We start from the raw sequence: 23,766 nt of genomic DNA, 5'->3' as shown, positions 1-23,766 counted from the left end.
AGATGGAGGAAGTAGCGTCCGAGGCACAATGAGTGAGAGTGCCCCCATCCAGAGTCGGAAAGACTGAACTCCTGTCTCACCCCTGCCACACGCTTTCCGTCTCTTGGGAGCTCTCAGATTCCCCAAGTAGATAATAGCTGGAAAGCAATCCCCTTACCTAGTGCTGGAGGGAAGGCATTGGCAGCAGAGAGAAGAATGGGGGCCCTGGGTGGGCCAGAGGCTGATGCCGCCCTCAATGTGCCCCTCAGTGGACCGTATCGTGGGGCTGGACCAGATGGCCAAGATGACGGAGAGCTCGCTGCCCAGCGCCTCCAAGACCAAGAAGGGCATGTTCCGCACGGTGGGGCAGCTGTACAAGGAGCAGCTGGGGAAGCTGATGACCACGCTGCGCAACACCACGCCCAACTTCGTGCGCTGCATCATCCCCAACCACGAGAAGAGGGTGAGGCCGCCCACTGGCTGCTGCTGCTGGGGGGGTGGGGGGGGGTCAGAACGTCCCCTGGGACATCACCAGGTCTACAGGGAATGGGGAAGGCAGGCAAGGCTAGAGGGGCAAGAAGAAAGCCTGACCGCCCACCCCAAGGGCTCCATCTGACATGGGGGAAGGTTGGCTGAATTTGGGGTCCATTCCCCATCCTGGAGGCAAAAGAAGACAGGGAGGAAGGGAGACTGTGTCCAGACACTTGCAGCCCTGGAGTTGCTGTCCAAGGTATCAAATCACCACAAATTCATCATTCCAGTTGATATTTCCTGAGTTCCTGCCTGTGCTGGGGAGAGAGTGCTGGAAAGGTTGTAGTCCTCACCTGCAGATTTCTTGTAGTCTAGGGCAGGGTGCTCAGCTGGGGGCAGTTGTGCCCCTACCCAGGGACATCTGGCCCCGTCTGGGGACATTTGTGGTTGTCCTACCTGGGAGGGGGCGACTACAGGCATCCAGTGCGTAGAGGCCAGGTCTGTGCTAAACATCCCACAGTGCGCAGGGCATCCCACGACAGAGAAGGCTCCTACCCAGTGTGTCAGTAGTGCCCAGGTGGCGGGAGATCCGGGGGAGAGGCAGACACACAAGCTGGTAACCGTGGTGCAGTGTGCTAAATTATGAGAACTCCGAACAGCGGGGGCTCCCGCTGCAGCTCCTCAGGGCTGAGAGAAAGCTTCTTAGAGGATGTGCGCGTTGGGAGGCGTCAACTTGGTGAAGTGGAGGGGCGGCTGGGGAGGGCGTCCTAGGCAGAGGGACCGGCGCCACAAAAGTGTGGCGGCAACAAATGAAGCATCTTGGCAAGAAAACGCTAGGTAGGTGGTTGCATGCTGATGTGTGATGGTGTGAGGCAGGGATTGGGAAGAGCTGGGGCTGAACAGTATCAGGGGCTAGATCGGGGAGTTCCTGTGGGTGGACCAGAGCCTGGCCTTCCTTCTGTGGTACCACTGGGGTTTTAAAAGTAGGGGTATGTCATGATCAGATTTACACCTTAGAAACCAAGTGAGGGGATGAGAGGAGAGGCAGGGCTGGGGGTGAGAAGACCAGGTAGGAGGCTGTGGTGGGCTTTGTCTGGGCAGGAGAAGATGGTGGCGAGTGGATGGTAGTGATGATGGCCAATGGAGAGAAGTGGGTGGATTGGGAGATACTCGGGAGGTAGGAGCTTTAGAACTGGTGATGGACAGGAAGTGAGGAAGAGGAAGGTGACAAAGGAGAAGCCCCAGTTTCCAGCTAGGTGATGCTAGTGCCACCAAGTAGAAGAGAGAGATCACCTGAACCCTCAGCTGAGACCTCACCGGGTTGATCCTGGTGGCCTGGTGAGGGGGGTCACCCAGGCCTGAGACTCGGGGCTTGCTGCTCCCTGAGTCCCAGCCCCGGTTGCCCATGGCCCTTTCCACCTTTGCAGTCCGGCAAGCTGGATGCCTTTCTGGTGCTGGAGCAGCTGAGGTGCAACGGGGTGCTAGAAGGCATCCGCATCTGCCGCCAGGGCTTCCCCAACAGGATCGTCTTCCAGGAGTTCCGCCAACGGTGAGCCCGCCAGGGCAGGCACCGGTGGGGCAGTGGGTGAGCGGGTGGCGGAGGGAGGGATGCTGGAGTGGCGCTCGGTTGGTGACTTCTCCCCTGTGTCTCAAGCTACGAGATCCTGGCTGCGAATGCCATTCCCAAAGGCTTCATGGACGGGAAGCAGGCCTGCATCCTCATGGTGAGCCCCGCCCCGCCCCGCCCTGCCCCGGAAATCCAGCGGCAGCCCTCCCCCGGCTCTGGTGGCACTGCCAGGAGCTGCTTTGGGTGTGACCTCCCTGACACTGGCTTAACCCCTGGCCACATGGCACAGCTGAGAATGGGAACACTTGTCTTCCTTCCTTCTGCAGATCAAAGCCCTAGAACTTGACCCCAACTTGTACAGGATTGGGCAGAGCAAAATCTTCTTCAGAACCGGGGTCCTGGCCCACCTGGAGGAGGAGCGAGACTTGAAGATCACCGACGTCATCATGGCTTTCCAGGCCATGTGTCGCGGCTACCTGGCCAGAAAGTAAGGACCCGCCTACTGTCCCCTCCCCCCCCACACACAGATGGGAGACACACACTTCCAGGGAGCTTGCTGGCCTCATGTTCTTCTTCTTTTTTTAAAATATATTTTTATTGACTTAAGAGAATAAGGGACAGGGGGAGAGAGAGAGAGAGAGAAACATCAGTGATGAGAGAGAATCATTAATCGGCTGCCTCCTGCATGCCCCACACTGGGGATAAAACCTACTACCCAGGCATGTGTCCTGACCTGGAATTGAACCGTGACCTCCTGGTTCATAGGTCGACACTCAACCTCTGAGCCACACCTGCCGGGCTGGCCACATGTTCTGATTCCGACTCTCATAGGCCGTCTGCTTTCAGATGCTCCACTGATTGGATGGATGTGTTTTCTTGGGGGGAAGAAATGCTACCGTTTAATATAAGCACTGGTTATGAGGGCAGGAGGGAAGGTTAAGACCATGACTCTACAGCGTTAGACCTCAGTTCTCATCCTGGCTCCCCCACCTATTTGCTGATGGGCCTTGGGCAAGTTACTCGACCTCTCTGAGCCTCAGGTCTCTCCACCGGAAAATAGCATATTCATTCCTGCCTCGTGGAATTGTTTACGAGGAGTCAGTGAAATACTTCCTGAAAAGGGTTGAGAACAGTGCCTGGTTATCATCTTGGAAGTGTGAGACTATGAGTAGGTACCCGAGGAAAGTGTCTTTGGCTGTATCTATAGCCTTGTGTCCAGATGGGGTTCATCAGGCAGGGTCTTGGCAGGTCTGATGCCCCTTCTGTTTTGGGAAGCCTGGGACCATGTGTAGGCTAGGGTCCTTGAAAGTTACACCCTTTGGTGGCAGGGACTGGTGGAGCCGCTCTGTCTGGGGTTATGTCATCATGAATGAAGGCTCCTGCTGTCATCTGCAGAGCCCTGATCATGTCAAGCTGATTCAGTGCCAAGGGGACCCAAGATGGTCAAGGCCAGATCTAGGGAGCTCTTGGTCCAGGGACAGACCTAGCTTAAGTTTCATAATTCTGTTACAACCCCAACCCGCAGCCCCCAACCCACCTCCAGACTACTGAGGGCAGTTTTATTCTTCAAGTTCACCCACCTTCAAGATGGCAGAGAGAAGAGGATTGTGCTCACTGTTCATGGTGTCTCAAACCTAACAGCCCTTAAACAAGAAGCGTGCTAGTCCTAGGTCAGGTTTGAGATTTCTAAAATACACCTGAGGAAGGAATAGGTTTGTCAGACACTCAGCTCTTGGGAAGACGTGGCACAGCTGGGGGTGAGCAGCGTTCCCCTAGGAATGACGTAGCAGGGACCGATTTCCTCGATGTTTGGATCACAGCTCTGGTTCCAGGGTATTGTGTGAGCCTTGGGTCTCCCTTGCCGGCTGGGAAAGGCTCTTGTCTCCCTATTATCTGAGTGGTCTGTGCCGAGACAGTATCCCTGTGCTGATGCTCAGAGCCCCTGGAAGAGCCTGAGCTGGAGAAAAGGGAGGTTGTCCTCATGCAAGTCCCAAAATCACAAGCGAAACGGACAAAGTGAGACATGTGTCGGGTGACCAGGGCTTCTCACGGCTCCCTGCCCCTCCCCCAGGGCCTTTGCCAAGAGGCAGCAGCAGCTGACGGCCATGAAGGTGATTCAGAGGAACTGTGCCGCCTACCTCAAGCTGCGCAACTGGCAGTGGTGGAGGCTCTTCACCAAGGTGGGTGCTCCGGCCCCACCCGGCTCTCAGGACCCCCAGCCCTGGCCCTTCACTCCAGATGCTCCAGATGTGGGACTGGAGATGGTTGTCCGTGGGTGTGCAGCTGAGAGCTTGAGATCAAACCTGGCCTGTTGGTGATGCTCCGGGCAGGCCTGTCTCCGGTGCATCTAATGAAGGCCCCCCCTCCTTGGCACCTGGGTTACAGCCATGACCTTAACCCAGATCCAGAGAATTCCATCACCACAAGGATCCCTCACAGTGCCCTTCGATAACCATGCCCATTTCTTTTCTAGCCACACCTACTTTCTTCCATAGCCACACCCATTTCCTTCATAGCCCTAAGTCTAGAATGTTTAGCAGCATCCCTGGCCTCTGCCCACTAGATGCCAGGAGCACCCCCTGCCCCAGCTGTGACAGCTGAAACTGTCTCCAGAAATTGCCACACGTCCCCTTGGGGTGGGGTAAAATTGTCCCTGGCTGAGAAGCACTGATCTGCTTTTATTACAAGACTGTACCCCTTTTGCCATGAAAATAAACGCTGCGCTGACTGTGTGCACACAGGTGAAGCCTCTGCTGCAGGTGACGCGGCAGGAGGAGGAGATGCAGGCCAAGGAGGATGAGCTGCAGAAGACCAAGGAGCGGCAGCAGAAGGCAGAGAGCGAGCTCAAGGAGCTGGAGCAGAAGCACTCGCAGGTGCTTGGCAGGGAGCGTGATGGGGGCTGCGAGGGAGGCAGGATGCCTGGTCCTGGGGACTCACTGGCCGCCTCCCACCCCTGCATCCAGCTGGCCGAGGAGAAGAACCTGCTGCAGGAGCAGCTGCAGGCGGAGACGGAGCTGTACGCTGAGGCCGAGGAGATGCGGGTCCGGCTGGCGGCCAAGAAGCAGGAGCTGGAGGAGATCCTGCATGAGATGGAGGCCCGCCTGGAGGAGGAGGAAGACCGGGGCCAGCAGCTGCAGGCAGAAAGGAAGAAGATGGCCCAGCAGATGCTGGTAAGGCACTGGAGGGGCTGGCTTCCCTGCAGGCAGGCCTGTGAGGCCCGTCTGATGATATATGTCCCCATTGCACAGATAGAGACTAAGGCTTGGGAGGGAACTGCCATCTGTGCACACAGGTCTCCCTAAAGCCCGCTCTGCTCTGCCCTGCCTTTCGCGTACTTTTATTTTTTCTCCTAATAGCAGCTGTGTGTGAGGGGTAATTATATTGGTGCGGACAAAACACCCAAAATAAACCTTTATTTCACATAGTTAGGAATCTGACAGTGGCTTCGCTAGATGGGTCTGGCTTAGCATCTCTCATGAAGTTACAGTCAAGATGTCAGCTGGGCTGCAGTCATCTGAAGGCTTGACTAGGGCTGGAGGACCCACTTCTACGTGACTCACTCACGTGGCTGTAGGCGGGAGACCTCAGTTCCTCACCTTGTGAGCTTCTCCACGTGGCTGCTTGAGTGTCCTCACAACTTGGCAGCTGGCTTCCCCCAGAAGGAGTGAGTCGGGAGAGCAGAGAGAGCAGGGGAGGAAGGCACAGTGCCTTTTATAGCCTGATTGCTGGTGTTACTCTCCATCACTTCCTCTTGATTTTATTTGTTAGAAGCAAGTCACTAAGCCCTGCCCACACTCAAGGGGAGAGGAATTAGGCTCCACCTTGGAAAGGAAGAGGATAATGGGTGGACGCACTTCAAAACCACCATGGTGCCTACTCTCCCCATTTCATAGATGAGGGGACTGAGGCTCCATGAAGCAAACCTTAATTTCCAATGAAAGGAGACTGCAGGCCGAAACCGGTTTGGCTCAGTGGATAGAGCGTCAGCCTGCGGACTGAAAGGTCCCAGGTTCCATTCCGGTCAAGGGCATGTACCTGGGTTGCGGGCACTTCCCCAGTGGGGGATGTGCAGGAGGCGGCTGATCGATGTTTCTCTCTCATCGATGTTTCTAACTCTCTAACTCTCTCCCTTCCTCTCTGTAAAAAATCAAAATATATTTTTTAAAAAAATAAAAATAAATAAAAATTAAAAAAAGAAAGGAGACTGCAGAGCACTGGGGTCCTCAGGCCCAGCCTGTGTTAGTCCCCGGGGTCCAGGAGAGTGACCTAAACAAGGCTGTGATTCGTTTCCCAAGGACCTGGAGGAACAGCTGGAGGAGGAGGAAGCTGCGAGGCAGAAGCTGCAACTTGAGAAGGTCACGGCCGAGGCCAAGATCAAGAAACTGGAGGATGACATCCTGGTCATGGATGATCAGAACAACAAACTGTCAAAAGTGAGTGGGGTCGAGCATCTGCATTCCAATGACAGGCTCCCCAGGGACAAGGATTTCAGATTATGTTTCTGTTTTAGCCAAATGAAAGGTATTGAAGGCCAAGCAAAGGTTTACCTCTGACAGGGTGGCTTTGTGACTGCCCTGTGGATGCAGGTGTGTCATGGACGGGGTCCTGGCAGGATCACCAGCACCAGGGCTGCCACGGAGCAAGTCTCAGCAGCACCATGACCAATGGAGCCCCCAAGGTGTGCAAAGGAGGCCAAGGTGCCTGAGTCTCCGGGCCCTCTCCCACATTCTCATGGGCCCCCTCCAGTTAGGGACAGGGTGACCAGCTGTCCTGATTTGCCTGGGATGGAGGAGCTTCTGGGATGTGGAACTTCCAGCACCAAAGGTGGAAAAGTCCCAGTGCCAAACAGGATGAGTCGGTCACCCTTCTTGGTAACTTCTAACTGGCCCCACAAGGGCAGGCTCCTTTTAGTTCTTTCAGCCAGATGTCAGCAGGGCTCCTCCATGAGCCAGGCCCCGTTAGGTGCAGGGCATGTGTGGTCAGAGAGGACTATGCCCTTGTGGGGCTTATATTCTAGTGTTACAGCAAATAGATCATCACACACATAACTATTAATAACCATTGTGATCGGGGTTCTGAAGGGAGGGAGGTTATTCAGGGAAGGCTTCCTGGAAGAAGTGGTATGTAAGTGGAAACCTAAAGACTGAGGTGCAGTTACAGGGAGAGGAGGTGGAGGAGCACCCCAGGCAGATGGCTCCATCTGGGCAAAGGCCCTGAGGCAGGGAAGAGCTGGCATGTGATAGGAAGGGAACGAGGGCCCCATTGGCTGGCACATTGAAGTATGAGAGGCATAGTGACGTGAGGTGAGAAGTGGCGGACTTTTGAAAATTAAGGAACTTCTCTTCACCGTTTCAGACTCAAGGCTGTATTTGGTTATCATGTGGGCTTTCAACTATTTATCTGGAAATCACTAAAAGTGAGACATAGATCCTGGAAGAAAAAAAAAAAAAAGACTAATGGTGCTTCTTTTTCTTTCCCCCAAAAGGAGCGAAAACTCCTTGAAGAGAGGATTAGTGACTTAACGACGAATCTTGCAGAAGAGGAAGAAAAGGCCAAGAACCTCACCAAGCTGAAAAATAAGCACGAATCTATGATTTCAGAACTGGAAGGTAAACCGGCTACCCAGAGAAGCTTTGAACCGGTATTTTGAAACTAGGGAAATCAGAGAGGAAATTCAGAATGGTAGATTATTTCAAGAGAGGCAAATCCTCTCCAGACTCCCCAGTCTCCCTTAGTCAACATCCTATATCAGTGATGGCGAACCTTTTGAGCTCAGCGTGTCAGCATTTTGAAAAACCCTAACTTAACTCTGGTGCCGTGTCACATATAGAAATTTTTTGATCTTTGCAACCATAGTAAAACAAAGATTTTTATTTTTGATATTTATTTTACATATTTAAATGCCATTTAACAAAGAAAAATCAACCAAAAAAATGAGTTCACATGTCACCTCTGACATGCGTGTCACAGGTTTGCCATCACTGTCCTATATAATAAAGAGGTAATATGCTAATTAGACTGAACAGCAGAGCAACTGTCCGGACAACCTTCTGGACAAAGCCAGGGCTGCAAGGGCCGAGCCCCTTGCACAAACTTTGTGCATCAGGCCTCTAGTACATTAATAATCAAAGGCCCTTTCCATCAGGACTGACAGTTCTTCGTTGAGACAGTGGCGCGGGTGGGGCTGTTACCAGGGAGGAAGGTGTGTGCATGTGCGTGCCTTTCCTCCATGCGAAAGGCCTCAGCAGAAAGGCTCATCCTCCGGGTGCCTTTCTGGTGGCTTCCGCCTCCTGAGGGCCCCTGGCTTTGTCTAGTGCGGCTGAAGAAGGAGGAGAAGAACCGGCAGGAGCTGGAGAAGCTGAAACGGAAGCTGGAGGGAGAGGCCAGTGATTTCCACGAGCAGATTGCAGACCTGCAGGCGCAGATTGCGGAGCTCAAGATGCAGCTGGCCAAGAAGGAGGAGGAGCTGCAGGCGGCCCTGGCCAGGTAGTGGGGCCACGGCCTGTGTGTTCCTGGGCCCTGCCAATCCAGTGGCCCGTCTTCCTCCTCCTCCAGGCAGGCCTCCATCTAATGCAAGGCCAGAAGCACGCCTTGACTTTCCTCTCTTCCCTCCAACCCATCCCTCTTTGTGTCTCCCATGGTGTCTCTCTTTTGGACGCCCACACCCCAGTCCTGCATTTCTAGTTGACCACAGAGGCCCTTCTCTGGCATCTCCCACACCACATCGGAGGCTGGAATGGCCCTCCTCTCCCTCCAGCCCTCCTTGGAAGATCTCCCTTTTGTGAATGCCAGGCCCCTCCCTAGCTTTTGCCCTCCCTGCTCCTCCCACAGCCAGCAGGCAGCAGCCCTCACATTCTGCCGGCCCTTTGCCATGAGCCCCTCCTCCCACTCTGAGCTGGCTCACACTAGTGGCCCCACCCTGGCAGTAGACTCACCTGCTCGCTGTGTGCTAAGCTCTTTGGAAGCAATATCTTCACAGACACCTGGCCAGGTATGCCGCTGCTTTCTCCAGTTCACTGGGGAGGAAGCTGAGCCAGGGGAGGTGAAGGAGCGTGTGACTGTCACCCCGCTTTTGAGAGGCAGAGCTGGGATTTGAGCCCCAAAGCTTTCTGCTGATCCCCTGGTCCTGCTGCATGACTGTTAGAGTGACGGACCAGAAACATCAGTTTGGGTTATAAACCTACTCAAGCTTTGCTGGCTTGTGCAGGAAACGCAGGTCTTAGCCTGGTACTCAGTGCCCACCTGCCCTCCGCAGTCTGACCCTAACACAACCATTTTGCTTCCTCTCTCACTGCTGCCCATTCACAAGTGCAGTACAATCAACCTGCCTACCTCGCCCTGCCCTGCAGTTTTGCCACTGTGCCTTCTCTCATGCCGTTTCTTTTCCATCCCCCCCTGCCCCCCCCCCCCCCCATGCATCAGGAGGGAGCGCCCTTCCATGAAATGCCTGGTTCACTCCACCCCATTCGAATGACGCTGCTCATATCCCAGCCTGACCCAGGCTCACGGCCTCTCCCGGGCTGGGAGCCCTGGCTTTAGCATCACCCAAAGCAGCGCCTGGCCAAGGGCTCTGCATGTAGCAGACACTCGGTCACTGTGTGAGCAAAGGAAGAACAGGTAGTCACCAAGGAGGGAGAACTGTCCAACGTTCAGAAAGTAACTATTAAGCCCCTTCTGTGAATTAGGCACCTTGCCAGTCTGCGACCAGTGCTTTGCATTCACACACACACAGAAAACCATGACCTACTTTTTATATCAGACCTTGGGACCCATCATGTCCTCCGTGAATGTCCAAGCAGTCCAGTGCAGCGAGGAGGGACCCACCGTGTCCTGGGGACGGGGTGCAACATGTTTTGCGATCCATGGAGCACGAGTGGCTGATTCCCGAAAACAATGTTTGGCCACGTGTGCGACAGCAGAGGCCTGGGGCCCCGGGATCTTCATTCTGGCGACCTGTCCCTGGCAGGCTCGACGATGAAATTGCTCAGAAGAATAATGCCCTCAAGAAGATCCGGGAGCTGGAGGGTCTCATCTCAGACCTGCAGGAGGACCTGGACTCAGAACGGGCCGCGAGGAACAAGGCTGAGAAGCAGAAGCGAGACCTGGGGGAGGAGCTGGAGGCGCTGAAGACGGAGCTGGAGGACACGCTGGACAGCACAGCCACCCAGCAGGAGCTCCGGTGAGAGGGGACCGTTGTCCACCACATTGATGGGGTGGCTGGTGTGGACGGAGTGAGCCCAGCAAATCCTGAACCACAGGGATCCGCAGGCCCTGCATTTACTGTCCTGATTGCATTTTGCTATAACTGACACAAGTATGATTATTTTTAATCTTATTACTTCACATCACAATAGTGGAACATAATCAGAGAACAATCTGAAAACTAGAGAAGAGTAGACACCAGAAACATCACCCTTAGTTCCCCCACTGTTAACATTTTGGGGTATCTCCGTCCTGTCTTTTCACGTATATGTGTGTGTAAGTAAGTCGCCCGCAGCCCCAGTCACCAAGTGTGTGGGTTTAAGTTTTGTGTTAATTTTTTAAAAATAACATTATCAGACTGGATTTCTTGTTTTTGTTGTTATAAAAAATGTGTTTTCAGAGAGAGGAAGGAAGAGGGAGATCAAAACATCAATGATGAGAGAGAATCATCGATTGGCTTCCTCCTGCATGCCCCCTACTGGGGATCGAGCCCCAAACCTGGGCATGTGCCCTAACCAGGAATCAAACCGTGACTTCCTGGTTCATAGGTCGACGCTCAAACCACTGAGCCACGCTGGCCAGGCATTATCAGGCTGGTTTTTGATTTAAGATTTACAGCAGGCAATCAAACAGACCACAACAAAACAACTACAGGTCACCTGCTGGAAAAATGAATGCTAACATTAGTGAAAGTAGGTCACTTATTCATTCAGAAAACACAAATGTAGAGAGCGTCTGTGTCAGGTGCTGTGCGAACACTGAGATTCGTCTCCCACACGCTGGGTTTTGTGCTGCGGCACTGACCTGTGCTCCCGTCCCACCTGGCGAACAAGACAGAAAAGCCCGGTGCAGGACTTGGAAACACGGACTCAGAGTCAGACTATTTGGGCTCCATCTCTGGTCCTACACCCAGTGGTTGTAACAACTCGGGGAAGCTGCTTACCCTTTCTTAGCCAGTTTCCTCAGCTGTATAATGGAAATAATAGTACGCCTGCCTTATGGGGCCACTCTGAAGATTATATGAAACGATGTATTAAAGAAATTAGGTCAGGGCCTGGCATACAATAAGTGCTCAGTAAATAAGAGCTAATATTCATATTTCCGGAACATTTTGCCAGTCATTTTGCAATTCTTTCAACAATAGTATTTTGTGCATTTGTTTGCTGCCCCTGAAAAATTCTAGGCAGGTAACATACTCCTCTTTTTGCAGCTGAGGAAATCCAGGTCCAGGGGGTTGGGTGACTCACCTGAGGTTAGGTCGCACAGCGAGGAAGAGGTGGCGATAGAGAGGTCAGCTCTGGGTCCTTTGCACAACACTGAGGGGAGCCCCGGCTCCCCCAACCGCCATCACTGTATGCTTCCCGTCCAGGGCCAAGAGGGAGCAGGAGGTGACGGTGCTGAAGAAGGCCCTGGACGAGGAGACGCGATCCCACGAGGCCCAGGTCCAGGAGATGAGGCAGAAGCACACGCAGGCGGTGGAGGAGCTCACCGAGCAGCTCGAGCAGTTCAAGAGGGTGAGTTGTGATGCTTTTTTGTGACAACACGTCAACGGGTGCTATATCCACAGCTTCAAGTAACCACATGTCAGAGTCTGCACTAAGATGAGTAACACGCTATGCAAGATTCTAACGGTAAAGACAGCGGCCAGCACTTATCGACCGTACCGTACAGGATGGCAATTAATCTTCACAACCACCCGAAGAGGCAGGTGCTATTAAGCACATTTTACAGCTAAAAAACCACACAATTTCCTTGTTTCATTCCCAGGGGTGAGTTTTTAACTCGTGACCTCCTGCTACATTGCTTCCCTAAAGTCTGAATTTTATCGCCCTCAGTCCTACATTCCCCACCTCCCTGCACTAAGTACCTCACAAACCAGGTGAAATGGCCATAGCTTTACTGGAAATGGTAGGAGTTTGCATCTGTTTAAGGCCCAGTCAGGGTGACTCTTATTCCATGAGCTGTGAAATCTTCCATGAACTGGTTTATTGCGTATCTTTCCGTGAGCTGGTTCACTCCCTCTTCTATCAGAATCCCAACGTTTCCTTTCATGTCAATGATGTGAGCAATCCCTTATACAGCACTGATTCCAGGCCAGACCCTTTCCCAAGGTTTCACACACACCGGTTTAGTTTTCCGCGTGACCAGGCCCAAATGCGATCTCCAGGCCCACACTGTGCGGGACCGAGCGCCCCTCACCCTCCCAGTGAGTAAGGGTGTCTGCCCCCATCCCCTGTCACGTGGGATCTGAATGCCAATCTTCAACACTTCATCCATTCTTTATACATTTCAGACAAATCAGATTTTGCTAATTGTAACGACAACATACATTCCCCTTTCGACTGGCTTCCCTTTTTAATGTCCAGTTATTTTGACTGTGATATAATTTGAATCCAGATGGGCTATTCCCACCTTCCAAAATACACTCCAGACAGTAGTAAGGTGTATGTGTCCCCTTGACTACTCTCAAGCCAGGTCAGAGGGGGCTGGGCTGGAAGCCACGTCCCAATTCATAGCCAGGCCTCTTTGGAAGGACTCAGCTGCTAAGGACACCAGCAGACAGCATCCGTTTCTGACCTGCGTGAAGCAGGTGGAGGCTGCAAACTCTAGCCCCCATCTCAGGTGCACTAAACAGAGGAGCACCTATAGTTTACCTGTAATGACTTTGGTACAAACTTGGAGCCTTGGTCCCAGCAGGTTGTTGGGAAAACTTTTATCATCATTCCTACCTGGCCTCCTGTTACACGTATGGTTTTGTCATAGTTCTGGGGTCTTCAGCTGAGCGAAGATTTTGGGGGGGGCCAAATCCCCTGGGGTCCTTGCTTATCAACCTGCACTGTTTCCTCTAAGAGGCGCTTTGTCCCTGGCAGAGGTACTGACAGCTCAGTCACGACGGGGACAGAGGAATGGCTTCCCTGAGGCTGCCTGGGCACTGCCTGGGCACTGCATGGCTCCTACCTAGGGATTGTGGGAAAGCTCAGTGTTGTTTCCTCTGCCCTTGGGACCCTCATGATTTTCTCTTATTTCCCACCCTCCAGCCCCATAAAAACAAAACCCTCCTTTCACCCCAAATACTTTTCTCTTAGGGAAGTTGACGTGCCAACAGGAGCTGGTTAGCTAAGGCGACTTTCTCTTAACTGTCACTGAAATAGCATGCATTTGATAGTTAATGTGATGGACAAAAGGGGCGGTAGGGACTGGGGCCGAGTGAAGTGTGGCTGCCCCATCTATAGGGCCAGCTGCTACTTAGATCCAGCGGATCACTGCCTTGGAGGAAGGCAAAACTCCTGTTTCCTTATCTTTAGTTTGGTTTTGTTTTTTTCTGAAAGTCAGAATTAGTGAGGTATATGCAGTAAAATTCACCGATTTTTTAAAGTGTGTAGCTCAGTGAACTTGGACAAATGTATGCATTTGGGTAACCATCACCACAGTCATCATGATATAGGACATTAGATTATTTAATAGAGAAGCTGGGAGTCCAGACTTGTCTGTGACATTTATTAAAATGTTGGCATTAATTTTTCAGAAAGTAATGAAGGGCCAAAGGGGACATGACGGCAGGTTGGCTGCAGCCCGTGTGGGGTGCAGGTTGGGGACCTCTGTGCTTTAGGAAAACAGAACCCCAAGTCTTCCTGGTGATTCTGTGTCTCGTCCCTGCACCCCCCGGGGGAGGGAAAGGACAGAGGTTCCTACCTTACAATGCTCTCCTGGCCACGGCTATAACGCCTTCCCTCCCCTCTGCTTCTCGGGCCAGGCCAAGGCCAACCTGGACAAGAACAAGCAGACGCTGGAGAAGGAGAACGCAGACCTGGCGGGCGAGCTGCGGGTCCTGAACCAGGCCAAGCAGGAGGTGGAGCACAAGAAGAAGAAGCTGGAGGTGCAGCTGCAGGAACTGCAGTCCAAGTGCAGCGACGGGGAGCGGGCCCGCGCGGAGCTCAACGACAAGGTCCACAAGCTGCAGGTGAGGGGCAGCGCAGGGCATCCCTGGTACCCGCTCTGCGAGGGATGCTGCACTTCCCAGCTCACTGAAGTCTCCCTTGCTGCAAAGCAGGTCCGTTTCCTCTAGTTATATCCCTGATGTAACTAGAGATGGTCACCCTATCCAGTTAATCATGAAGAACCTCCATCCCTTCATCCAACAAGTATTTACTGAGAACCTGCTGTAGGCCATGCACTGTGTTGAATCCTGAGATACAACAGCAAGGAAGGAAACAGACACTGTTCCTGCCCCAGGAGAACTCCAGCCTAGTGGAGGGAGAGGCATCAATAATCACAAAAATGAATGTAAAATGATGCTGGAAATGGGTGGCACTTAGCCTCTTTAAGGGGTGTAGTAAGTATGAACAAGAAGCAGCCTGGCCTGCAGGAGGGGGAGTCAGGAAAGGCTTCCCCAAGGATGTATGATCTGAAAGAAAAGGCAAAGGGAACAGCATCTCTAAAGGCTGGGAAATTAGATCACATGAGACCAGTAGAGCTAGAAGGCCAAGTTGAAAGGGAAATGTGGTACAAAATGGGACCAGGGAGGCAGGCTTTGGCTGGGTGACACAGCGCCTGCCTTCAAGGCCCTATTTATGTATGTTGGTCTTTACTCGGTGATAGGAAGCTATTGATGGGTGTTAAGCTGGAGAATGACACAGCCTGTTTATCTTTGGTCTTATTTAGCTTTGAATAGACATTTGATCCAACTCTCCTTTCATGGGATATGGTCAAACTTTTGATAAATACTTAGTGTGCTTACAGTCTGGGATGAGAGCGCGGGGGAAGCATTAAATATATTTTCCACATCCAGGTGAGGGCAGGGGTTTGCTCTCCTAACACCAGCACTGTCCTGGAGGAGTGGAGTTAAGGCCACTGTGTCCTCATTGTAAATGTGAAGAGGCCAGGGGTCCCAACTTGTAGGCAACGTACTTCCCTTGGGGGCCGCCATGATCAGGCCCCACAGCTCATGGGTATTTCTCAGTCAATGGACACCACATGGCGGTGGTATCTCGTGAGCAGAAAGTGCTCCTCTTACTTAAAGAGGATCCTGTCCTAGAGGTTCCAGCTAAACCACAGTCTCTTGCCCCCTCAGAATGAAGTGGAGAGTGTCACAGGGATGCTCAACGAGGCGGAAGGGAAGGCCATCAAACTGGCCAAGGACGTGGCCTCCCTGGGGTCCCAGCTCCAGGACACCCAGGTGGGTATCCCGTCACATCATCCAGAGGGGCCTGGAGTGCAACCTGCCTGGGGGTGGGTTCCTGGGACTTGCGTGTGTCCTTTGTGCAGGAGCTGCTTCAAGAAGAAACCCGGCAGAAGCTCAACGTGTCCACCAAGCTGCGCCAGCTGGAGGATGAGAGAAACAGCCTGCAGGAGCAGCTGGATGAGGAGACAGAGGCCAAGCAGAACCTGGAGCGCCATATCTCAACGCTGAACATCCAGGTGCGGCTGTGTCCTGGCTTTTCTGGGCCGGAGGGTAGCTCAGGGGCTCCGATGTGCTCTCGGAGGGCATTGGCGCCATTTTGCTTGCAGGCTCCTCCTGCTGTTGAATTTCTCCCGTGAGAAGAAGGTGGTCTTTGCTTCTCAGGCTCTGGGGGACAGGGATGGGAATCACTCACTGCCTCCTCTCACCCCACCTCCAACCCTGCCATTTCAGCTCTCCGATTCGAAGAAGAAGCTGCAGGACTTTGCCAGCACCGTGGAGGCCCTGGAAGAAGGCAAGAAGAGGTTCCAGAAGGAAATCGAAGGCCTCACCCAGCAGTACGAAGAGAAGGCAGCTGCTTATGACAAACTGGAAAAGACCAAGAACAGGCTTCAGCAGGAGCTGGACGACCTGGTTGTCGACTTGGACAACCAGCGGCAACTGGTGTCCAACCTGGAAAAGAAGCAGAAGAAGTTCGATCAGGTAGGGGCTGGAGGACGCACCGCTGTTCACGGAGGCTGGCTGGGGGAGTCCGGTCTGCGAAGCATCCGGGTGGCTGCTGTGTGTGTGTCGACATCCCCCCACTTGCTGAAGGATGCACAGTTGGCCTGCTTTAGGGACTGTGGAACAGTGCGGCTCCTGGGTCAGAGTACGGAGAGGGGCAGTCTCGAAGGCTGTGACGTTTCCAGGGGCCACCACCCCCGGGCCATCTGCAAACCCAGTCACATGCCTTAGTGTCTAGTCCCAATAAGGAAGGAGGTTTATTTATCTTATTCACTCAAGTTTTTATTGAGTGCCTACTGAGTATTCTCAGTAATTTAAATTTTCTACCCTTTAAATACCACGTTTCCCTAACATTTCATTACAAAGAACTGCAAGCACACAATCTGAAAACACTGTCCACCTGTATACCCACCACCTGGATTCGATCTTCAACATTTCACTATACTCACTTTATCACGTATTTATTTATCAGAATGAACCGTCTGTCATTCGTATCTTATCTTTCAGATAAATTTCAAAGAGAATTATAGACATCTGTATACTTCCCACTCAATACCTCAGCACTGCATAGTTTTTAAAATATATGTAATCTTGCTTCAAGTAAAATTTACATATAATGACATGCACAAATCTTAAGTGTACACTCACTGAGTTCTAATAAATGCATATATACCAGTATGCCCCAAACCACTAAATACTAACTTTTAATATGTTACTCAGACTTAGTAACTGTGACTTGGGGCTATTCTAAAAACCAATGGGGGATTGCACTGGGAGATGTGGGGTTCACTGCCCCTCCCCAGCTGGACTCATAGAGTACTGGGCTCCTGGTTGGCATGCTGACTCCCCTTTCCACCAGCCATCCCTTCCCTGTGCTGCCAGCTCGTCCTCATTGTCTGTTTGAGGGCCCAAGAGCTTTTATTTATATTCCTGTCACACAGTGTAGAGTTTTTGTGTTGACTGTGTTGTTTGGGATCCCGTTACCTGAATTCTGGAAGTCTGGGTTTTGGACGTTACATACGTCTCTGCTGCTTCCAGGAAGGCGAGACTAACACCAGTATGGAGTGTTGTTTGAACTGCTTCTCCAAGCAGAGGGACAAGTGTGTGCAGAACCATTCGCACACTCACCATGTCCCTGCTGGGGTGCACAGAGCGTTTTTGAGAGCTAGCTATTGTGGCCATGAAACAAGAAGAAAGTAGCTGGCCTCTGGCAGGATTCAGTGTCACTCTGACCTCAGTAGCAGCATGCTCTAACCAAAATGGGCATCATTAGTGGTTTCCAAGCACAGACTCAGCCAATGCTGGCTCTGCGTAAGGCTGGCCCGGAAGTCAGAAAGCAAGCTTAATAGAAACGATTTCCGTAGATTTCTCAACCACACCTGCACCTGGGAGAGTTCTGCAGGACACGGGCTTTGCAATGAAATGCAGCGGAACCTCAGGGTACATCTAGAGGTCAGTCACCTCTGGGTCTTCTGTTGTGTTGTAGTTGTTGGCCGAGGAGAAGAACATCTCTTCCAAATATGCGGACGAAAGGGACAGAGCGGAGGCGGAAGCCAGGGAAAAGGAAACCAAGGCCTTGTCCCTGGCGCGGGCCCTTGAGGAGGCCTTGGAAGCCAAGGAGGAACTCGAGAGGACCAACAAAATGCTCAAAGCCGAGATGGAGGACCTGGTTAGCTCCAAGGACGACGTAGGCAAGAACGTAAGTCTCTCTCTATCATTTCTGCTGGTCTACATTTCACCAACCCACCCACTGTGCTGTGTATCCGTCTGCGAGGGACTTGGCGCTGTGCCTCTTTCGTGTTAAGTGATACCTGGGCATTGTAGGCAGACCCTTGGGCTGATGCAAAGACCAGGCCTGGTTGGGAACAGCAGTTGGGGGTGGGGTCTGAGTCAAGGGATCCGAGAGGAAGGCTCTGGTCTTGACTCCTAGTCATGCATCCCGTGGGCGGCAAACACCATCTCCCTGCGCTTAATGAGCTGCCTGTCACTGTGGTTGCCTGACCATCTTCATGAAGTCAACCCTCGTGTAAAAGGTCCATGAGCTGGAGAAGTCCAAGCGAGCCCTGGAAACCCAGATGGAGGAGATGAAGACACAGCTGGAAGAGCTGGAGGATGAGCTGCAGGCGACGGAAGATGCCAAACTGCGGCTCGAGGTCAACATGCAGGCCCTCAAGGGCCAGTTTGAGCGCGATCTCCAGGCCCGGGATGAGCAGAATGAAGAGAAAAGGCGGCAGCTCCAGAGGCAGGTAATCCTGCAGGGGAAGTGGGGGTATGGGGAGCTGGGGTGGCCGGTGTCCTTCCTTCCACCACCACTTCCTGGCCTCATGGAGACTATTTTCTCAACCTGGGGAGGAGGAAAAAACCCACCCTGCAGGGGGCTGTGCACACCTGGGAGCTCAGTGAATACTGGCTGGGCAGGGAGAGGCCCTCTGAGAGGCGCACAGCGTAGCAGTGCCCGTCTCTTCCTTGCCCAGCTCCACGAGTATGAGACGGAACTGGAAGATGAGCGAAAGCAACGTGCCCTGGCCGCTGCTGCCAAGAAGAAGCTGGAAGGAGACCTGAAAGACCTGGAGCTGCAGGCTGACTCGGCCATCAAGGGGAGGGAGGAAGCCATCAAGCAGCTGCGCAAACTGCAGGTGGGTGGAGCTCTGGGTGCAGGCACTGGGGAGGGAGGGGGCTCCCCCAGGCTGGGAAGTCAGTCAGAAGCAGGAGGGTGCAGACCTCTCGCTGCCATTTGTGCCTGTTCAGCTGGTGTTTTCTATCACCATTTGGCTTGCGGTGACTGTTTCCTGCCCTGGGCAGGACACTTTTATCAGGCATTTTGGCCAAGGCCCTCAGATCACATCATTTCTTAGGTCTGCTGAGCCCCTCCAAAACACCCCCAAATAGCCACCTGGGGCTGAGGGCAATGCTCGTGCAACAGGGGCTTCCCTGTGGTCAATCACAGAAAATCCTCGTGGTGATCATGGAAAGGTAATTTGGGCAGCAGAACTTGGGCGAGTTAAGGACAGCTTGTCTTTCCTGTTGACTCATGCAGGCTCAGATGAAGGACTTCCAGAGAGAGCTGGACGACGCCCGTGCCTCCAGAGAAGAAATCTTTGCCACGGCCAAGGAGAATGAGAAGAAAGCCAAGAGCTTAGAAGCAGACCTCATGCAGCTACAGGAGGTAAAACCTGCTCACTGTGAGCGCCTCAGATGGGGATGTGTGGCAGCAGCCCTTGGCATGCCAGGTTGTACATTCACAGCTTTCTTTCCTCAATCCGGCCTTCCACATGGGTGGACCCTCTTAGTTAGGCCCTAGAAAAACACAGGGTTTTCTCCTTTGACATGACTGCAGGGCCTCTCTGAGCTCAGAGGCGGTGTAGCCATTTTCAAAGGTGGCCATGGAGACTGCTGGGGGCCTGGTGAGGAGCAGGGTGGTTTCTTGGGTGAGGGTCAGCCCTTCCCTGCAGACAACAGGGTTCCTTCCTCCCTGCCCCCCACCATCCAGGACCTAGCCGCGGCTGAGAGGGCTCGCAAACAGGCAGACCTGGAGAAGGAGGAACTGGCCGAGGAGCTGGCCAGCAGTGTGTCAGGAAGGTGAGACAGCATGGGATGAAGGGGGATCCTAGACCCAGATGATGGAGAGGCAACTCATAGGCGAGCCTCCTAGCCCTTCATTTTAATGCTGAAAATGACAGAATGTTCAATTGAACTTGGAACAGGGGTCTCAGGGTTTCCACACCCTATTTGGGAGTGTGGCCAGTTTCATTCATTCTGAATGAACAGCATGGTAGGGACAGGGGGCATCAGGGAGGAACTGGTCCTCATCCCAGGCCCGGCTTTGCTGACACCAACTAGGTATGAGTCTTGGCTGCCTACTTCCCAGCTGTGTGACTTTGGACAAGTCTCTAAGGCTCTCTGAGCCTTGGTTTCCTCAGTTCTAAGTGAGGACAACCCTGAGGCATTGCTCCCCCAAGGACAGGGTGTTTTCTAAGCCAAGGGAAGACTGGAGGCCTCAGGTGCACTGTATCTCCCTTAGGAACACGCTTCAGGATGAGAAGCGCCGCCTGGAGGCCCGGATCGCGCAGCTGGAGGAGGAGCTGGAGGAAGAACAAGGCAACATGGAGGCCATGAGTGACCGTGTCCGGAAGGCCACACAACAGGTGGGGGCCTGGGCACTAGAACAGCAAAAGCCCCACACTGGCTCAGTGACATGCATCACAGGCTGCTGTGTGCCAGGCCTGGGATGAGCTGAGGATAGCAGGGAGCCTGGGTGGCACTGGGATGCTGCCTGGATGAGCTGCCTCTTGAGCTGAGAGTTAAAGGATGACTAGGAAGGAGGAGAGGGAGTGCAGAGGCTGAAAAAGGCTGGAGACTGCAGGAGAAGTTAGTCATCTCAGTGCACACCACAGGCTTTCATGCCCCCCACCTCACTACCTTCACCTTCCTTCTCAGGCCGAGCAGCTCAACAATGAGCTGGCCACGGAGCGCAGTGCAGCCCAGAAGAACGAGAGCGCAAGGCAGCAGCTAGAGCGGCAGAACAAAGAGCTCCGGAGCAAGCTCCAGGAGATGGAGGGGGCAGTCAAGTCCAAGTTCAAGTCCACCATCGCGTCCCTGGAGGCCAAGATCGCACAGCTGGAGGAGCAGGTCGAGCAGGAGGCGAGGTACCGTGGGACCAGGGCTCCAATGACAACCCGCTTGCCTCTGAGTGCTGGGAGGTGGTTAGCCTCTCCAGGCATCGGTTGTGGCTATGAAATAAACCCAGCGGTACCCAAGCTGCAGCTGTGCCGGGAGAACTAGGGAGAACGCAGGAAAGGGCTGTGCTTGTACCTGGCCCAGAGGAAGCCCTGGAAATGTCATCTGCTCTTAGTAAATAGCTTGGTTCCTCAGTGACGCCAGCCAGCTCCCCCGGGAGCACATGTGGCTTTTCCTGATCCACATTAGCAGGAGGTCATGTTAACGAGACACAAGTCCAAATCAACAACCATTTAGTACACGAATATGGGAAGGCTTCTCATTTTAATGACGGGTCACTGAGCTGTAAGTTCACAGCACATCTGTGACCAGCAGACTGTAAGGATTCTGACCCCTTCTTTTTTGTTTGGTAGCGGCTTTACTGATAACTCACTCTCACACAATTCACCCATTTAATGTGTACAATTCAATGGCTTCTAGTATATTCACAGGTAGGTCCACCCTCACCACAGTCAACTGTAGAACATTTTCATCACCCTCTATTTCCCATCCCCACCCCCAGTCCTAAGCAACCGCTGACCTACTTTCTGTCTCCTTGTCTGTTCTGGACATTTCATAGACACAGGCTCATACAAGGCCTCTGTGATTGGCTTCTCTCACTGGGCACACGTTCTCAAGGTTCGCCCCTGCCACAGCAGGTGTCAGTGCCTCTGCTTTTTATGGACTCATTCTAATCTTCTATCTGATGGATTCTGGGAGCTCAGGAAGAGTCCCCACAGGGGCAAGATGCCGGTCTGGCTTACATAGCGACTGCTCCCCGCTTGTGCGCAGAGAGAAACTGGCGGCTGCCAAGTCACTGAAGCAGAAGGACAAGAAGCTGAAGGAGGTCCTGCTGCAGGTGGAGGACGAGCGCAAGGCGGCTGAGCAGTACAAGGAGCAGGTACACCGCCGCCGCCGCGGGCCTCTCCCCCATTGTCCCCCAGGACCTCCAAGGGGCCCCCTGACCCTCGCGCCTCTCCTTGACAGGCAGAGAAAGGAAATGTGAAGGTGAAACAACTCAAGAGGCAGCTGGAGGAGGCGGAAGAGGAGTCCCAGCGCATCAACGCCAACCGCAGGAAGCTGCAGCGGGAGCTGGACGAGGCCACGGAGAGCAACGAAGCCATGGGCCGCGAGATGACCGCGCTCAAGAGCAAGCTCAGGTGAGGCGGCCCAGCCCCGGGGGCGGGGGGGGGGCGCGTCCTCCCGGGCCGGTGCTCAAGTAGCCCTGAGATGCCCACTGACTGTATCGACCGCAAAGGCTACCTTTTCCAAAGCCCTCGCTTCTTTCCCCGCTCTTCCTGCTGGTCACCATTCCTGCAGCAGTGTCCAGGCACACGGGGGCCCTGCCTCTAAGGGGCTCACCTTCTCCGTTCTTTAATATGTTAGGTGCCATGTCGGTCACAGGTGACTGACGCTATCCTTTCTGTCCGGACCGGTCAGTCACTGGTGCCGCCAGCATCGGATATCGCGGGCTAAACGGAAAGGAAGTCAAACAGGCTTGGCGCTTAACGTGTTAACAACCTTTGCCCACCCTTCTGGGGAGGAGGAGGAGGAGGAGGGAGAGGCAGTTTCCCGTCTCCTGAGCCTTCTCCTCTGGCCTTTTTCTTCACCACCTTTCTCTAAAACCCAGGGTTCCTTGGCACTGCTGTGACAACCTAAAGTGTCTCGATATGTTGCCAGATGTTCTCTGAGGGTACAGTTGCCCAAGGTTGAGAACCTGGCCCTGACTGCACTGAGGTCTGTTCTCTCTCCTGTATAACTTCTGCGTCTGAAGGTGGGTAGGTCACCACCCTGCTCCTTCAGGGTCCCTCCCACCCCCAATTCCTTGAAATTTAGCTCTGAGCTTCCTGTCACATTCTCTCACACCCCTCTCCACCTTCTCTCCTCCATGATCCTGCCACTCCACAGGCATTACCAGTAACTCAAAGCCCTAATTTGACCTTCAGGCATCGCATCATTTGCCTGCTGCCACCTTCTGACTCCTGGGATCTTCAACCCATCCTCTCACAACCCCAATGACTCCTTACCTAGCATCAAACCCAGGCTCAGGAGTTGCCATCAGCCTTTCACACATCCTCAATACCCTGAGCCCTCTTGCTGTGTTGTACTTCTCACCTACAGCTCCAAAGGGTGTGAGAAAAGCAACCATGCTGGCTGTACTTCAGCCTCCCACTCTCTCAGAGATCTGCTTTTATTTTCTCCCTAAAATTACTATCTCCGCCCAGTCTCAGCTTATGACCTCACTTCCTATTTAACTGAAAAATAGAAACTATCATAGAAAGTAAACAAGCTCCCACTGCCCCATCAGTCGACCTCCCTACATCTCATTTCTTCAACTTTTTGCACCATTTCTGCGCTGAACTGTCCAGCACCCACTAAGGCCAACCCCTCTGTTGGACTCCCCTCTTGTTTACTTGAGGATGTAACTCCAGAAAATCTTACCTTCTTCCTCTGCCATGTTTCCCCTCTTGCGGAGTCATTGCATCAGCAGAAAAACCCTCTTAGCCTCACGCTTCGACTTTTTAAAAAAATATATTTTTATTGATTTCAGAGAGGAAGGAAGAGGGAGAATCACTGATTGGCTGCCTCCTGCACGCCCCCCACTAGGGATCGAGCCCACAACCCGGGCATGTGCCCTTGACTGGAATCAAACCCAGGACCCTTCAGTCTGCAGACCGATGCTTTGTCCATTGAGCCAAACTGGCTATGGCTCACTCCTCCTACTCTTGACCACACACAGACTCTAATCCCGTGGTCAGTCCTTGGTCCCGACCTGACTCAGCAGCACCCTCCCATCACTCCTCCTCCCTGTACTTTCTTCACTGGGCTTCCAACACCAGCCTCACCTGCTTTCTGGCCGTGGGCCTGCCCCAGGGCGCCATCTTGGTTCTCTCTTCATGTCCACCTCTGTCACTTCTCCCTCGATGAT

General features: G+C 53.2%; 1 protein-coding gene across 5 annotated transcripts in view; it reads left to right on the top strand.

Annotated features, from left to right (window-relative positions):
- Positions 1 to 23,766, top strand: part of MYH11 (myosin heavy chain 11) — a 118,723-nt gene that overhangs the window by 88,953 nt on the left and 6,004 nt on the right. For 4 of the 5 annotated variants that reach the window (XM_059693266.1, XM_059693265.1, XM_059693268.1 and 1 more), the window contains 25 exons: positions 249 to 442; positions 1,878 to 1,999; positions 2,105 to 2,174; positions 2,344 to 2,504; positions 4,089 to 4,197; positions 4,759 to 4,890; positions 4,981 to 5,187; positions 6,313 to 6,450; positions 7,503 to 7,626; positions 8,332 to 8,503; positions 9,984 to 10,196; positions 11,589 to 11,733; positions 13,974 to 14,180; positions 15,291 to 15,395; positions 15,485 to 15,637; positions 15,852 to 16,100; positions 17,608 to 17,820; positions 18,155 to 18,367; positions 18,596 to 18,757; positions 19,159 to 19,287; positions 19,612 to 19,700; positions 20,143 to 20,266; positions 20,559 to 20,767; positions 21,630 to 21,738; positions 21,825 to 21,997. In XM_059693266.1, the coding sequence (XP_059549249.1) occupies positions 249 to 442; positions 1,878 to 1,999; positions 2,105 to 2,174; positions 2,344 to 2,504; positions 4,089 to 4,197; positions 4,759 to 4,890; positions 4,981 to 5,187; positions 6,313 to 6,450; positions 7,503 to 7,626; positions 8,332 to 8,503; positions 9,984 to 10,196; positions 11,589 to 11,733; positions 13,974 to 14,180; positions 15,291 to 15,395; positions 15,485 to 15,637; positions 15,852 to 16,100; positions 17,608 to 17,820; positions 18,155 to 18,367; positions 18,596 to 18,757; positions 19,159 to 19,287; positions 19,612 to 19,700; positions 20,143 to 20,266; positions 20,559 to 20,767; positions 21,630 to 21,738; positions 21,825 to 21,997 (3,922 nt within the window). Of the gene's footprint in view, positions 1 to 248; positions 443 to 1,877; positions 2,000 to 2,104; positions 2,175 to 2,343; positions 2,505 to 4,088; positions 4,198 to 4,758; positions 4,891 to 4,980; positions 5,188 to 6,312; positions 6,451 to 7,502; positions 7,627 to 8,331; positions 8,504 to 9,983; positions 10,197 to 11,588; positions 11,734 to 13,973; positions 14,181 to 15,290; positions 15,396 to 15,484; positions 15,638 to 15,851; positions 16,101 to 17,607; positions 17,821 to 18,154; positions 18,368 to 18,595; positions 18,758 to 19,158; positions 19,288 to 19,611; positions 19,701 to 20,142; positions 20,267 to 20,558; positions 20,768 to 21,629; positions 21,739 to 21,824; positions 21,998 to 22,467; positions 22,469 to 23,766 lie in introns of all 5 variants that reach the window. The other variant, XM_059693269.1, reaches the window with a different exon arrangement.

The sequence above is a fragment of the Myotis daubentonii genome, chromosome 4 (assembly GCF_963259705.1).
Source record: "Myotis daubentonii chromosome 4, mMyoDau2.1, whole genome shotgun sequence".
Classification (NCBI taxonomy): domain Eukaryota; kingdom Metazoa; phylum Chordata; class Mammalia; order Chiroptera; family Vespertilionidae; genus Myotis; species Myotis daubentonii.
The sequence above is the reverse complement of the archived record's forward strand: the minus strand, read 5'-3'. Positions and strand labels throughout refer to the sequence as shown.